At 50.3% G+C, this 17,648-nt stretch overlaps 1 protein-coding gene across 3 annotated transcripts in view; it reads left to right on the plus strand.

Moving 5' to 3' along the window:
- Window positions 1-17,648, plus strand: part of golim4a (golgi integral membrane protein 4a) — a 215,393-nt gene that overhangs the window by 141,007 nt on the left and 56,738 nt on the right. For all 3 annotated transcript variants that reach the window (XM_072474426.1, XM_072474429.1, XM_072474428.1), the window contains 2 exons: window positions 6,840-7,045; window positions 10,924-11,000. In XM_072474426.1, coding sequence (XP_072330527.1) covers window positions 6,840-7,045; window positions 10,924-11,000 — 283 coding nt within the window. The remainder of the gene's footprint in view (window positions 1-6,839; window positions 7,046-10,923; window positions 11,001-17,648) is intronic.

The raw sequence follows: 17,648 nt of genomic DNA on the forward strand, positions 1-17,648 counted from the left end.
CAACTCTTCCAATTTGTCTCGGCAATTATCTGGAAAATAATCAGACGCTTAAATTTCCCAGTACTTCCCAAATGAATTGGAGGAAAGTCATTGTCAAAATTTAACCCTTGATATCAAGACGTCATGCTTGCACTCATCTCCTCTGTCCCAATATCGCTTAAGTATGTTGACATGGTGCACTCTAGATTTACATCTAACTGGTGTGCGTACCAGATAATTTACTTTGCTCAGTTTTCATTCAATTTGATATGGTCCACTAAATGTAGCTTTTTGTGGCTCACCCAACACAGGTAATAATGCTAGCACTTTTCACCCCTGCTACAAAACTGCGAGTCTGTGCCTTCCTATTAGCCATGGATTTCATTCCCTGCTGTGCTGTCTTTTAATGCTTTCTTGACTCCTCACAATTCCATTCAGATCTTCTCTGAAATTCGATAAGTAGTTCAAAAGTACTGACTTGTACTTCATAGCTTTTCTTGTATTCATTTTAGTGGCCCTCTAACTTCACGTCCACATACCAATTCAAAAGGACTAAATCTAGTAGAATCATTTGGCGCATCCATGATGGAAAAAAATAAAAATGGAATCCCTTTGTCTCAATCATAAGGGCAATCTTAACAACACAGTTTCATCATTGTTTGCAAAGTTTGATGCCATCTCTCTAATGCTCCCTAAGACTCTGGATGATATGTCGATCATTTATATTGTTTTATTTTCAGGCTATTCATGACCTCTTTAAATAGTCCTGACATGAAAATTGACCCTTGATCTGATTGTACCTCTTTTGGTAAGCCATACCTAGGAACAAACTTGGTTATTTCTCTACCACTCTCTTGGCTATAACGGTTCTTAATTGTATGGTTTCAGGGAATCTATTGGATATATCCATAATAGTTAACAAGTATTCATTTCCACTTTGCCTGTCGACAACGGTCCTACACGTTGACTATAACTCTTGTAAAAGGTTCGTCAAAAGCTGGAATAGGGATCAAAGGTGCTTGTTTTATCGCTGCTTGTGGTTTCCCTATTACTTGGCCCATGGAACATGTTGGACAAAATTTAACTACATCTTTTTGTAGTCCCAGCTAGTAAAACTTTCTGTACGTTCGCTTGTTATTTTTTTATTCCTAGATGTTCCCAATGAAATTTCATGAGCTATCCTTAGAATCTCTTTCCTGTATTCAGGAGATAATACAATTTGATGAATTTCTGCCCATTTGCCATCTGCACTATTGTGTGGGATGCCATTTTCTTATTATTATGTGATCCCTCACATAATAACATCCAGAAATACACTGAGCCTCCAATTCCAAGTAAGCCATTTAATAGATTTGTTTTCATTTGGAATCACTCTGCTGTAATTCCATCAATCTCTTTGAACTAAACATATCAGTTTCTTCCCCTTCTTCTGTTCCATCTTCGTACAGCTTACTAAAAATCACGGGCGGGATTCTCCGCAGGTGGGATTCTCCGTTTTGCCGGCGCCCGGGGGTTTCCCGGCTGCCCCACAATGGGAAACCTTATTGAACGGCCGGTGTAACGGAGAATCCCGCCGGCAGGTCGAGGCAGAAATGTGGGACGGCGGGGCAGAGAATCCAGCCCCATGTCAGTTAACCTTATCTCACTTTTCTCATCCTGTGCACTTAATGCCTGTGACCAGTGGGCAGCACGGTAGCATTGTGGATAGAACAATTGCTTCACAGCTCCAGGGTCCCAGGTTCGATTCCGGCTTGGGTCACTGTCTGTGCGGAGTCTGCACATCCTCCCCGTGTGTGCGTGAGTTTCCTGCGGGTGCTCCGGTTTCCTCCCACAGTCCAAAGATGTGCAGGTTAGGTGGATTGGCCATGATAATTTGCCCTTAGTGTCCAAAATTGCCCTTAGTGTTGGGTGGGGTTATGGGGATAGGGTGGTGGTGTTGAACTTGGGTAGGGTGCTCTTTCCAAGAGCCGGTGCAGACTCGATGGGCCGAATGGCCTCCTTCTGCACTGTAAATTCTATCTATGAAACCTGGGGCGAAATTCTCCGGAAACGGCGCAGTGTCCACAGACTGGCGCCCAAAACGGCACAAATCAGACGGGCATCGCGCCGCCCCAAAGGTGCGGAATGCTCCGCATCTTTGGGGGCCGAGCCCCAACCTTGAGGGGATGGGTCGGCGCCGGACGAATTTCCGCCCCGCCAGCTGGCGGAAAAGGCCTTTGGTGCCCCGCCAGCTGGCGCGGAAATGACATCTCCGGGCGGCGCATGCGCGGGAGCGTCAGCGGCCGCTGACAGCTTCCCACGCATGCGCAGTGGAGGGGGTCTCTTCTGCCTCCGCCATGGTGGAGACCGTGGCGGAGGCGGAAGGGAAAGAATGCCCCCACGGCACAGGCCCGCCCGCGGATCGGTGGGCCCCGATCGCGGGCCAGGCCACCGTGGGGGCACCTCCCGGGGCCAGATCGCCCCGCACCCCCCCCCAGGACCCCAGAGCCCGCCCGCGCCGCCTTGTCCCGCCGGTAAGGTAGCTGGTTTAATTTACGCCGGCGGGACAGGCATTTTAGCTGCGGGACTTCGGCCCATCCTGGCCGGAGAATAGAGCGGGCGGGCCCGCCAACCGGCGCGGCGCGATTCCCGCCCCCGCCGAATCTCTGGTGCCGTAGACTTCGACAACCGGCGGGGGCGGGATTCACGCCAGCCCCCGGCAATTCTCCGACCTGGCGGGGGGTCGGAGAATCTCGCCCCTGGTTACTACAAAGTCAGGGAGTACCATAGGCTGGTTTGTTTTCAATTTTTCTGCAGCTGGAATTTCTACCAGCTGTTCAACCACAGTAGGCCGCACTACTATCTGTGATCAAGTTGTATCATTCCCGAGAATGAATTGGATCCCTCCAATGGGCAATATCTCTAACTACTCCTACAAACAATTCTCCCATCTCAACTTCAAGCTACTCAAGTTTATTTTCACTAATGGATTTTTTTCTTGTTTCACTGTGAATACTGCCGACCAGAACCTCTTCCTTCAATACTCCTTCTGACAGCATAAATCCTTATCCCACAACAATAGGGTTTGACTTGCTCCTGTATCTCTTAAAATATTACTATATTTCCCCATGCCATTTTTTACACATGGAAAGACTTTCCCTTCAGATACAAAATTCCTGAACACTTCAGCTACCTGCTGATTACTCTGCCCCTGCACAATTTGTGCACATATTTTCACCCCTATTGTTTGGGTTTCTGTGTGTGTGAACCTTATTGACTTTTTTTGTTCTCCAATAGTTCCTTTCTTAAGATTTATAACTCCAACTGGCTTTCCTTTTAACTCCCAGCATGATGATTAGACGCGGCCTAGTTTATTACAATAAAAGCATCTAATTTTTCTCATATCTCTCATTTCCTCAGCGCCATCTTTTTTATTTTGAGGTGAAGTCGCCTTGGAATTTTCAACTTCCTCTCTTGTTTGACTATCTTTTCTCGCGCCATCCCATTTTCTACCTTTCTCAGATTTAAACTTGCGTCGATTTAAAAAGATATGCTGTGACCTCATAGTCGTCAGCAGTCTAGCAGTTTTAATCCTTTCTTCTTCCACCTGAGTTCTTATCATTGCAGGTAATGAATCTTTAAATTCTTGCAACAGAATTCCTTCTGAAGGCCTCCAGGTTTCTTCTATTTTTAATGCTCTCACCCACCTATCAAAATTACTTTGTTTAACCCTTTTGAATTCAATATAAGTCTGTCTACATTTTTTTCTTATATTTTGAAACTTTTGTCTGTAAGCTCCAGTACTAACCCATAAGCATTCAGTATAGCTTTCTTCACTGTATCGTACGCCTCAGACCTTTCCTCATGCACTGGGTTGCCAACTTCTAGTGATGCATTTCTGAAGGTTCGATCATGTGACATCTGATCACATGACACCTTACCCACTGGGCCCACCGTAGTAAAGTGCCTTTTCTCCTGGTCTGTGCCAGCGATTTCCACGGAGAACTAGGAGACCACCTGCTAGCAGGTGAGGAAAATGTGCAAGTACAAATTAAAGGTGTGAAGCACCAATGTAATACAGTCTTGAGGGGGGAATTAATTAGTTTGGGAGTTCTGGAGATGAGACTTCCATTCAGCACAGGAGCGTGTTGGCAGGAGGAAAGATCACAGATGTATTTGGAATTCAGAAAGAGCAATAAAGTTGACACAGTCATAACTGGATTGATGCCGTCAGATGATAAGTAAGGATGTAATGCAAAGTGGAAGGTCAGAAATGAGATGGTGACCGTTTTACTGAATCCAGTCTGGAAGTGTTTTAGAAGTGTCAGCATTAGTGGAGAAGTGTTTCATGGGAAAAAGAGTTGGTTGGTATGAGAGAAGATGGCAAATTCCGGGGTGGGGGAGGCTTCATTGACATAAATGATGCAAATGCAAGTGGTTTATGAGTTTTGGACCATCTGGAGTTCATCTTGTTGAAGAAGGAGGATGTTAGAGATAATTGCATCGCACATTTTCAGTCAGAAAGAAGTTTTAATTGCATTTTATCTCGGATAATGTTTCTTCCCATGTCCAAAATCCTGTCGCTGATCTTCAAATACCAAAATCAGCATGATCACAATGGCTGTACCGATACACACTGTCACTGAAATGATTATTGCATGCACAGAGTGGCTGCATGAACACCGACTCTCTCCACAGAGTGGGAGCAGCTACACTGAGTCGGGAAGAAGCCAGGAAAGAAGAAATTGATCAGCTTGACATCCTTTCTTCTGGGTTTCTTAGAGTGGTACCTGGAAGGTCAGTCCTTAATTCCGGGAGACTCTTGGACAATCTGGGAGAGTTAGAAACCCTAACGCAGCATGAGGACTTCGAAGATCACATTGAATGGTATCTTACTTAGTACTTGTTACAGATTTTAAGATACATAAATATATTATATATGCTCGGGAACACAGTTCAAGACTGAAAGGTATGTTCGGATAGAGATGAGGAGATTTTTCTAATCTTTCATGGGGTCACTGGTGTGCAGAATTCTCTTCCCCAGAGAGTAGTGGAGGCTGAATCATTGAATTTATTCAAGGCAGAGTTAGACAGATTTTTGATCGACAAGGGCTATGGAGGACACGCAGCAAAGTGGAGTTGAGACCACAACCAGATCAACCATGATCTTATTAAATGGCGGACCAGGCTCAGAGGGCTGAATGGCCTACTCCTGCTGCTGAGTCTTACGTTCCTGTATCACTCCATTAAGATTAAACATGTCATCCCATGGCACTTAAACTCCTTTAAGCCAACTTAATTGCCCAGAGCTTAGAATTGTCCCCCTTTTGGGACTGTGTACCCTGGTTCTAATTCCAATGGTAAGTAATTAAAATGTCACTGATGTGATACTTTAGTGCTTTATTTTAGTTTTAGGGGGCAAGCATGGTGAGCAGGGTTCAGTTCCAACTTTTTATGTTCATGATTCATTTCACAATTTATTAATTTTTGGTCTAGAAAACTAAATTACCATTTTAGGTAATACTTCAGTCTTCAGTCTTCAGTCTGCTTCCACAACGTGATGGCTGATTGCCTCTAGCTGGAGGCAAATGCCTGGAATTTTTCAGTAATCCCATTGCTCATCCTAGAAGCTTTTCTGTCTTTGACTGATTGTGAAAGCGGCTTCAAAAATGGATCCAATAATTCTGTTGATCATGTAATGGCATGTAGGAGAGTAGTTTGCTGTTCTCATATTTAGGAATATACTGAAGTCTGTTTACTCATGTGGCGGGAGGAGGAAAAAGAAATGTAACAACTTAAGACGAGTTACAAATCTGGAACTCCCTCCAGAACCGCACCATGGTGAACCTGCATTAGATGGACTGCAGCGGTCCAAGAATGCGGCTCACGATCACCACCTCAAGGGTAATTAGTGATGAGCAGTTTATGCTGACCGAGCCAGTGACATATACATCCCATGAATAAATAAAAAGGAAAAATTCAGAATTCCTACAGTGCAGAAGGAGGCCATTCGGCCCATTGAGTCTGCACTGACCCTTGCCCTATTCCCGTAACTGCATAACCCCATTCAACCTTTGGACATGAAGAAGCAATTTAGCATCGCCAATCTATCTAACCTACATATCTTTGGACGGTAGGAGGAAACCCACAAAGACATAGGGAAAAAGTGCAAACTTCACACAGACAGTCACCCAAGGCCAGAATTGAATCTGGGTCCACGGAGCTGTGAAGCAGTGGTGCTAACTACTGTGCCGCCCCTAGAGTTCTGCAATCTCTCTCTATTTAAATAATGGGCTGCTTTTCTCTTCTTCCTGCCAAAGTGGACAAGTTCACATTTTCCCACATTATACTTCCATCTGCTAAATTTGTGCCCACTCATTCGATCTACAACCCTTTGCAGATTCCTTGCATCCTCTTCACATTTTACTCGCCTACCTATCTTTTTGTCATCAGCAAATTGAGCAACCATACATTTGGTCCCTTCATCTAAGTCATTGATAAAAACTGTAAGTGGTTGACGCTGATCCCTGTGGCACTCCACTCGTCACAGCTTGTCAAAAATTGATACATTTATGCCTGCCCTTTGTTTCCAGTTATATGGCCAATTCACTATGCATGCTAATATGCTATCCCCTAAATCTCTTATTTTACATAGTAATCTTTGATGTGGCACCTTGTCAAGTACCTTCTGGAAATTTACCTAATGATATTATTCTACATTAATGCAATTTCCTAATGTTTTTGAAGACTATTGTTGGTTTTCCTAATACTAAACATATATAACATTGATTTGGCACATTTAAAAGACATTTTTAAAACCGCACAAATCTGAATTGGATAGCTTGCATATGCTTATTTAATTGCCTGTATTTTTGGTACAGATACAAATGAAGACTCATAAATCGCCATATGAGGAACAGTTGGAACAGCAGCGCCTGGCACAGGTACGGGCAGAAGAATCACGGAAGCTGAAAGAAAGACAGGATGCACTGCACCAGCAGAGACTGAGGGAATACATGGATCGGCAGGAACGCCTCCAGCATGAAGCAGTACAGAAGGAAGAGTTGCTACGACAAGAACAATTAAGGTGAATCCTGTTTTACAGCAGTCATGCTGTGTGATGTGTCTTCATTTTTAATCAGTCAGATGTTTGTTGCCGAAGGTTAAGATTATCCAGACCGCCACCAATCAGGAACAGAACAGTTAATGTTCTGAAAATCGGTATGCGACACTTACTGATTTGTTCCCATTGCTGCTCGAGCCATCACATTATTGGCTCCCCCTGGAAATACGTGGACAAGCAGCTCCCTGTTTCTCCGACGTTTAATATGCCGAAGGGGCTCCAATGCCATGTTGGAATGAAAGCCAATGGTGGGCGGTGGTGGCTTTGGTTTTATTGGCATTGAGCTGGAGTTTAACAAGATGGAATAAAGATCTCTTCCTGATGGATTTAAAGCACCATGAGAGATTACTTGATTTTAATAAATTTAAATTCCAAGAAAGCTGCAGAGTCCTATGTAGTATAAATTCTTTTTAAAATGTGCTATCCATCAATAAATTGATGATTAATTAAGCATTCCCAAATTAAAGTAATCCATGATTCAAAAATATAGCAGGGCTTAGTCTGGCTCGCCCCTTGAAAATAGGTACAGAATTGCAATCAGCCCATACTGTTCAATGTAATGTTGTCAGCACTCCAACTTCAACTTCAGAATTCCTACTCAGATGAATGATTGCTGCGTACAGACAATGCCAACTTCATCGGTGCCTCCATACGTCAGCAGGGGGCCCAGAATTGTAACGTGATAGCCCAAGTTAAAGCTAGCTGTTACCTTTTAAAGGGAAGTGCTTTGTGGCTGGAGAAGTTGCAGGTAGACCTGCAGCAAGTGAACCCGACCTGGGAAATGATGCATTAAAGCAAAACACGGGAGAGAGCGGCTCCAAAGTTTTCCGATCTGCTGCACTGGAAGTATTGATAGAGTGGCGGAAAGTAGGAGATATGCCTATTTCTGCAAGGGACCAAGATACCCTTCAAACACGCTCAAATGGCAATGGGACAGATAGCCGTGGAGGTCAATGCCAGGGGTAAAGCCCCAAAGGCCTGGATGAGTTTCCAGTAGAAGTTCAATGATGACACGTGAGTGGTCAAGGTCAGTCAATGCATCTTCATGCTCCTATTACTCGCCATCCAACAATCTCTTTCAATCGGGGCACAGACCTAACATTCCTGGCTTACCTCATCCTCGTGCACTTCAAACTGGTGCAAGTCCCGGACCCATATGCCACACATTGCACACATTGACAGCTCTTCAATCATGACAGCCACATCAACCATACATTTTGCAGAACATTTGCTAACACATGTCCCTCTCTTTTACAGGAAAAGATGGTGCCTAACCAGAAACAGTAGGCACTAACCAGAAGGCCGCAGGTGCACCTACATGACCTAACCCCACAGGGAGCTAACAGTAGTGACGATTATTGGGACATCCATTGTTGAGGCTGTGGCCAGTGGTAGAGCTGAAACCATTGGCAATGCACAGGCCTCATTCGCACACTCACCTCTTCATCCAGCACACTCCTCTGCTTTAGAAGCAGTAGATGGTGTAAGCATGCACCCCGTACATTCTTCCTATCCTTGAAACAAACCCTTAATTTTTCTTACATAGAATCATAGTCTGGTTACAACATTTGAGGCTATTCAGCGCATTTTGACCATTCCAGTTCGTTGCTGATGATGGAAAACTGAAATAAAAACAGAAATTACTGGACATGCAATCCAGCTCTTGGTCTGTAACATTGTAGGTAGCAGATGAGGAACATATCAGCAATGATAGAATGGCAGAGCAGACTTAAAGGGCTGAATGGCCTAATTCTTCTCCTCTATCTTAAAACTTGTGAACTTTTGGACGCAATGTGGCAAGATTTATTTTTAAAATTTGTATTGGAATATTTATTTTGTGGTGGGTTTTTGCTCTCTGACCATGTGAACATTGTGATGCTCAGTGACAGAGCTGTGGGACTGCTGGAGAATGGGGAATTGGGAGTTCAGTTAGTGGTATCAGAATTGGATGAGTTCTTCAGGCACCTGCTCCACCAGAGGTTATTTGGTTTGGCTCCTCTCCTTTCTCTTTTTGCTCCTCTTCCTCTTCATGCTCTTCAGGCAGCTCCTACTTACGGCGCGGTTGTGCAAGATATAGTAGACAACCGTGGGTTTTGACACCCACTCTGCCAAATATTGCCAGGCTGCAGGCAGTGGGAGTCTTGTTTCAGAATGCCAGTGGTCTGCACTGTCACATTTTGTGTGACAGCACAGTTTTGACTGGACATTATTGCGCACTGGAGCCATTAGCCATGTCATCAAAAGATACCACTTGTTTGCCAGAAGCCACCCTTTGATGTTCTGTGATGGCTCAAACGCAGCTGGCACAGTTGTTTGCTGCAGAATGAAGATTTTGTGACTCCTGCTGCGATACTGGATATTAACCTGCACGATTTGCTGCTTGCGGTCAACACTAGCAGGACATGAGGGACTCCTTTTCTTCTCGGTTCCAGGAATGGGGCAGAGTTGACATGCAACACCCACAAAGTGATCTGCTTAGTTAATGGTACCCTGCGCCCTGCAAAACTAACAATCTCAGTGAAACCTTATGTTCACTCCCCTGCTTGTCTCTGCCAGGATAGAATATCTATTTTTGAACACAGGACCTCCCTTACACAGCAGTGGATGGCAAATATCTCCAGCTCCAGGCTCACAGGAGCTGGATGCATAAACGTTTATTGCCATGGGCACCTTCCCAGCCAGTGGCAATGGGGCTACAGTTGTGATTTCAAGGAGGTGGAAGATTTCATTCAGACCATCTTCACAGAAGTCAGATATTGTTCCCCACTGAGGTAAATGTCAAAACATTTCTCCCTGAACACCTTGGGCAGATATTGTCTCCTGCTAAGAGTCCTTCTTTGCCACTATTCTCCACCTGCATCCAGCAGCTTGTCATAGGAATCAACTAGTAACTAACCTGTAAGTGATTTGTGATCCCTTTAATTATCACAGGTTTACGGGGGAGGGTGGTTCTCCTTCCTGCTGCTGAATAAAGAGAAGAGAGATTGTTAGCTGAAGCGTTGAGCTCTAAAATGGCACACGTTCCATCAGATCTTCATGTAATACCAGCATAATTTCCTGCCCCCAGCAAGGAAAGTCAGTCCCAAATGGACCAGCTTTTAAAAAAATCGACCCTGAAGCAATAACATGCTGGGGGTGACCGTCAGTAGTCTGTTTAGTCCATTCATTGCAAGCCCACTAATAAGAGTTCCATGAAGTCCCTACAGTGCAGAAGGGGGTCATTCGGTCCATCGAGTGTACGCCAACCCTCCAAAAGAGCACCCTACCTAGGTCCATGCCCCTGCCCTATCCCTGTAACCCCGTAACCACACCTAACCTGCACATCTTTGGACTGTGGGAGGAAACCGGAGCGCCCGGAGGAAATCCATGTAGACACGGGTAGAATGTGCAAACTCCACACAGACAGTGACCCAAGGCCGGAATCGAACCCAGGTCTCTGGTGCCACGAGGAAGCAGTGCTATCTACTGTGCCACCGTGCTGTGACCAATGAGGCATCCAGTGTGATTTGCTCCACAAATGTGTGCGCTTGTGCTCATGCGATTTTGGAGCTTTTAAGGGCACTTGCAAAACCCAAAGAAAACAGGTGCTAAAGAGCCAAATTTCTCACCCAGCTAGTTCAAAAGCATCTACCATTCACAGAGGTTGTACAAATTAACTCATGAGAAATCATAGTGTAATTAACATGCTCTTCCTTTTCAATTGCTATCTTAATTCCACTGTGATCCACAGGCTATCTTCTGATCATGCATTTAGACTTTTCCATAGAATTTTAACACCATTGCTTAGTTAATACCATACTATTAATGCACATTCTTCTTACACTGGATATTTAATATCACAGGCAACAGGCAGATTTTAACAATGATGAAGCTGCTGAAGGTGATGATGAACGAGATGTGCGTGAGGAGGAGGAAGAAGGTAAGGTTGGATCTAAGGGTTTGATGAAATGATTAAGCTGGTTCGCAGAAATGTAATCTTGAGCTAGCGTGGCTGGCAAGAAGTTAATATGTTTTCCACAATCTCTTGTCTTTAACAAAGAAGCCAATGTGAAAGGTTTAATTCCGAGAATGTGTTGTAAATTTAAATGACCAAATGACTCAAAAGTGCACACACCTAATTAATGCTGAAGTATAAATGAATATGTTAAACACTTGTATTCTACCACAAGATTTCTACCCATTGAGTCATGCTATCTACAATTTTGCTGGAACCATGGCAGTTGACAATGGGCCGGATTTCACGGGCGGTGGACGGACAGCTCAACTCCCAAATGGACCAACTTTTAAAAAGCCTGCCCTGAAGCAAGAACAAGCTGGGGGTGCGCTAATCAGAATGAGGGTCAGGCTTCTGACCCTCAGTAGACTGGACGTCTCACCCTTGAAAGCTGCTGGACAATCTTATTGGCAGGTAGCTGGAGCAGTCCCGGAAGTTCCAGAGCTCAGTCGTGGGTGCTGCTCGGTCTGCAAGGAGGCCCCAGAAAGAGGATCCTGGTGACTGAAGACAGTTAAGTCCGGGCTTTTAGAGTGGGGCGGGGCTAGTGCAGAGGTTCCCAAATGGAGTTCTGTGAACTACTGGTGTGCAGTGAAATAAGACTCAAAATTATTAAAAAATTAATGTAACTAAATTAAATCTAACCTTCACCTTCAGTTTCATGGTCAGCGTCTCCAAGTCCTGATGATCCCCGGGCCTCCCTGCCGATTTTTACATTGGTCAGATGCATTACCAATGTAAAACAATCTGAACCATGCATGCGGCACAGTGGTTAGCACTGCTGCCTCACATTACCATGGACCCGGGTTCAGCTCTGACCGTGGGTGACTGTGGAGTTTGCACATTCTCCCTGTGTCTGTTTGGGTTTCCTCCCACAGTTGAAAGATATGCAGTAGTTGGATTGGCCATGATAAATTGCCCCTTAGTGCAAAATGTTAGGTGGGGTTACTGGGTTCCAGGAATATGGTGGGAGAAGTGGGCCGGGGTAGGGTGCTCTGTCGGAGGGTCAGCGCCAACCCGATGGGCCGTAAGGCCTTCCTTTGTATTGAGGGATTCAATAATTCTACTTATGGCCCTTTCCTGGCCAGGGCATGCATGGGAGGTCCAAGGAGCATAAGGACTTCAATCTGTCGACCACGGAGCTAAAGGCGTGCGCCAGCACAAAGCAAAAATACATAAAGGGCCTATAAACCCTTGGAGAAGCAAGAAAGACGAGGAGAGGTTAAAAAACAAAAACAATGTTCCCATTGAAGGAAGAAGACAGGTAAGAAAGGCGCACCAATAAAGCTAAGAAAAGGAGAAAAAGGCTCCGAGAAAGGGCTGCCAGCTGCAGACCTCAATTGAGGTGGGCTGAAGAGAACCCGAGTAGTCAAAAAAAAACCCCGAAAGAAGCCTTGAAGATCCCAGAAGGCAACTGAAGTTTGTTAACTCCATGCAGCAGGTTATCAGGGAAAGGATACACCTTTTGGAGGAGTAGTTTTCAGCTTGACATAACCAAAGAGCTGAAATTGTGCTTGTAAGTTGATGCTTCAGTGCATTTATTGTGCAGTGTGGTGTGTTTGACCACAGTTTTCCATGAATGAGTTCTTGAAGAAAAGTGAAGAGTCTCACCGTGATTCAGATGTGGCCGATAGAACAGAATTTTAGGAGATTAAAAACCTGGGGCGAAATTCTCCGTTATTGGCGGAAAGTCCGCCGATCGGCGCAAAAAACGGCGCAAATCCAACTTGCGTCACGTCGGAAAAATGGGTCGATAGTCTCCGGCCCGAAATGGGCTAGCAGCGACGTAACGGGATCCGCGCTTGCGCAGTGGTTTACGCCGTGCAGCGTAATACGCGCTGCACGGCGTGACGGCTCATAAGGCCGCGCTGCTCCCCCCCACCCGACCGCAACACCCAACTGGATGGCTGGCCGTCGCTCAGCCCCGAGGTTCGAGTCACGCGATGTGGAGGCGCTCCTGGACGCGGTGGAGCAGAGGAGTGACGCCCTGTATCCCGGGCACGGCCGCAGAGTTGCCCCACGCCACAGCCGGCGTCTTTGGAGGGAAGTGGCAGAGGCCGTCACCGCTGTGGCCCTGACACTACGGACAGGCACCCAGTGCCACAAGAAGGTGAACGACCTCGTCAGAGCAGGCAGGGTGAGCCTCCCCATATCCCCCCTCCCCATATCCCCCCCTCCCCCATATCCCCCCTCCCCCATATCCCCTCCTCCCCCATATCCCCCCCTCCCCCATATCCCCCCTCCCCCATATCCCCCCTCCCCATATCCCCCCTCCCCCATATCCCCCCTCCCCCATATCCCCCCTCCCCCATATCCCCCCTCCCCCATATTCCCCCTCCCCCATATTCCCCCTCCCCCAGATCCCCCCTCCCCCAGATCCCCCCTCCCCATATCCCCCATATCCCCCCTCCCCCATATCCCCCCTCCCCCATATTCCCCCTCCCCCATATCCCCCCTCCCCCATATCCCCCCTCCCCATATCCCCCCTCCCCATAACCCCCTCCCCATATCCCCCCTCCCCCATATCCCCCCTCCCCCATATCCCCCCTCCCCATATCCCCAAGTGAATCCAGCCCTAACCTTAACCTCTGCAATGCACGCGCAACCGATGGCGTGCATTCATATACCTGCCTAACACTGTTGCCTTTTACCCCTGCCCCACCCCCCCACAGGAGAAGCGCGCACACAACAATAGGGAGCATGTGAGGACTGGAGGAGGGCCGGCTGATGAGAGGCCACTGACCGTACACGAGGAAAGGGCCCTGGAACTGGCTGGCGGACCTGAGGACCGGGAGGTTGCTGATGCAGAGGTCGGGGGCGTACTAGCGAGTGAGCCACCGACAGCCCGTCCCCATATCCCCCCTCCCCTATATCCCCCTCCCCCGTATCACCTGATCACTGCCTGATGTCTAACCATGCATGCTTCATTGTGTATCGCAGGACCAAACGTCCAGGCACCCATCCCCGCAGATGCAGACCGCCCGCAGGATGCCCCTCGGAGACCACAGGAGACGGAGAGACCCGCACCCTCCAGCTTGCGACGCCCGCAGAATGCCCCTCGGAGACCACGGGTGACGGAGAAACCCGGACCCTCCAGCATGCGACGCCCGCAGGATGCCCCTCGGAGACCACGGGAGACGGAGAGACCCGCACCCTCCAGCATGCGACGCCCGCAGGATGCCCCTCGGAGACCACAGGAGACGGAAAGACCCGCACCCTCCAGCATGCGACGCCCGCAGGATGCCCCTCGGAGACCACGGGAGACGGATAGACCCGGACCCTACAGCATGCGATGCCCACAGGATGCCCCTCGCACACCACGGGAGACGGAGAGACCTGGAGCAACAGGGAGACGACACCCCCGTCACGTGCGGGAGCGACCACCCAGCGACGAGGGGGGCAGCCACAGGCCCCCGTCACATCCGAGCCAGGACACCGCTACCCAGGACACCACTACCCAGGACACCACTACCCAGGACACCCCTACCCGGGACAGCACTACCCAGGAAGACGAAATACCGGACAGTGACTCAGAGTGGATGGGTGGAGACGAACCCCCACCCCAAAGTGCCATGGACTCAGAGTGGGACGAAGAGCACGACACAACGCCACTGCTGTCACCAACACCCTCCACCATCGCAGAAACACTCACCACGGTTGGGCACTTTAGTGATGAGGCGTCTGGTACACTCACTGGTGCGCACAACACAGCCGTCCCGGTACAGCAGGTGGAGGTAGGAGCAGCAGAGGGGCCGGGCGGTCGGAGGGCAGCCCAGCCCAAGCGAACATCTGCCGCCCAGATGGATCCCGGGTTCCTGCAGTTACCACACCCACACATAGATCCGATGCAACCACCGACCCGGAGACGAGCGAAGAGGGTGACGGGCGGCTTGCGGCGGCTGCAGTCGCAGGTGGAGGAGTCCACCCGCGTCCAGGAGCTGGGAGTGGTGCCGGTCATGCGTGCCACCCAGGCCGACACCGCACGGGTGGCGTCCGCGATGGAGGCAATGGGTGCGACGGTGTCAGACATGGGGAACGGTTTGCGAGGCCTGGGGCCTTCCGTGCAGGCGGCGTCTGTGGCCCAGGAAATGGCTGCCTTCTCACAGGAGGCCATGAGCCAGTGCCAGCGCCAGATGGCAGAGGCGCTCAATGCCATAGCCCAGTCTCTGCAGGCCATGGCCCAGTCTCAGCAGGCCATGGCCCAGTCTCTGCAGGCCATCGCTGAGGGCATCGGCGCCAGTGGCCATGTGCGAGCCGGCGTCGCACTGTCACAGACAGGGTTTGCCAACCCCCTGGGCTCCATGGCTGCAAACCTGCAGACCCCTGTCGATACCAGCACGGGCCTCCAGGACTGGCAGCACCAGCTGTCGGGGGGGCGTCGGATGGCCAGTCCGTTCGCATCCCCCACCCATGTAGAGGCCTGGGGGCCATCGGGCACCCCGAGGGAGGAGGAGGTGGTGTGGTCCGTCCCGGCTCCCTCTGTAGGGGAGGTCCCGGTACACCGCGACACCTCGGACTCCCCCCCCCCTTCCGTCCCAGGTGCATCTGGTGGGCAACGGGCAGGACAGGCTGGCAGCTTGCCATCCCAGTCGCCCGGGCCGCAGCCTGGCCCATCTAGGCCAGGGCGCCCCAGGAAACGGCCGCCAAAGGGATCCAGTGTCAGAGGGCAGGAATCACAGGAATCCACCTCCAGTTCTGCTGTACCATCTGGGGAACCACGTAGATGTAGTCAAAGGGCCCGTAAGGCCAAACAATTAGACACTGAGTAAGTTGGCACGGGTGCAGGGCACAGATGAGTTTTTGGGGCTAGGGCACGTGCATGAACTCCTTTGGTTATTAAAGTCAATGTTACACCTACCGAAGCTGCCTTTGTCCTCTGTCCAAAGTGTGCGGGGGTGGCATGTACGTTGAGCGCAAGTGTGTGTGTGACGGGTGGTCTTAACTCAGCCCCAGGTGAGTCTACCCCCTTCCCTCTGGGCCGCCATCAACATCCCCCTTGCAGAGGACGGGACCGTGCGCTGCAGTGTCACAGCCGCATGCAGGGATGGTCCGGGTGGATGGTGGTACTGTGGCCATGGGTCAGACATAGTCCAACGATGTAGAGCCAGGAGCTCATCGCAGGGCGGGTTGTCATCATCCTCCATGGCCTGCGATAGACACGCGTCCACCCGCAACTGTGTGAGCCCGGCCCGTTGTGCCGCAGGTGGATCGGGGGTGTGGATGGGGGGGGTGTGGGGGGTGTGCATGCGGGTGGGGTGGTTGGGGAGGGGGGTGAGGGTGCTGGATGGGTGGGGGGTGTGGGTGGTCGGCTGTTGCCATGGTGTGCGGTCTGTGGCCATACTACCCGATTCCCACGCCCATCTAGTCAGTGAAGCGGGCGTCTATCAGTCTGTCCCGTGCCCGCTGGGCCAGCCGGTAACGGTGGACAGCCATCCGCCTGTGTCTACCCCGTCTGCCCTGACCATTGCCCCCATCCCCCTCACCTGGGGAGGACTGGGCCTCTTCCTGCTGCTCCTCCACTCCGCCCTCCTCTGCCTGCGGCACATCGCCCCTCTGCTGGGCTATGTTGTGCAGGACGCAGCACACCACAATGATGCGGCCGACCCTATCTGACCGATACTGGAGGGCGCCCCCAGAGAGGTCCAGGCACCTGAAACGCATCTTCAGCACGCCAAAGCACCTCTCGAACACTCCCCTTGTCGCTACATGGGCATCATTGTAGCGGTTCTCCGCCTCATTGCGTGGCCTCCGTATAGGCGTCATCAGCCACGATCGCAATGGGTAGCCCCTGTCGCCCAGCAACCAGCCCCTCAGCCGGGGATGGCGTCCCTCGTACATGCCGGGGATGGATGACCGCGACAACACGAATGAGTCGTGTACACTGCCTGGGTGACGGGCGCAGACGTGCAGGATCATCACGCGGTGGTTGCAGACCACCTGTACGTTCATCGAATAGGTCCCCTTCCTATTAGTGAACACGGCCCTGTTATCTGCAGGTGGCCGCACGGCGATGTGCATCCCATCGATCGCGCCCTGGACCATGGGGAACCCGGCCACGGCGGAGAAGCCCACGGCCCGGGCATCTTGGCTGGCCCGGTCCACGGGGAAGCGGATGTAGCGGTGCGCCATGGCATAAAGGGCATCTGTCACTGCCCGGATGCACCGGTGCACCGATGTCTGCGATATGCCGGACAGGTCCCCACTCGGTGCCTGGAATGACCCCGTTGCATAAAAGTTCAGGGCCACCGTAACCTTGGTGACACGGGGAGAGGGTGTCCCCCGCCAGTGCCACGCGGTGACAGGTGTGCCAGCAGGTGGCAGATGTGTGCCACGGTTTCCCGGCTCATCCGGAGTCTCCTCCTGCATTCCCGGTCCGTGAGGTCCTGGTTTGACTGCCGGGGCCGGTACACACGGGGCGCCCTCGGGTACCTCCGTTGCCGTGGGGCCGCGACGTCCTCCTCCCCCTCCTCGTCCAGTCGGTCAGGTGTCCCTCCAGCCTGGGCGGCTGCCGCCTGCCCCTCTGCGGCAGCCTGCGCCGCCTCTCTGGCACGCTCCTCCTCCTCCTCCTCCTCATCC

The sequence above is a fragment of the Scyliorhinus torazame genome, chromosome 14 (assembly GCF_047496885.1).
Source record: "Scyliorhinus torazame isolate Kashiwa2021f chromosome 14, sScyTor2.1, whole genome shotgun sequence".
Classification (NCBI taxonomy): Eukaryota; Metazoa; Chordata; class Chondrichthyes; order Carcharhiniformes; family Scyliorhinidae; genus Scyliorhinus; species Scyliorhinus torazame.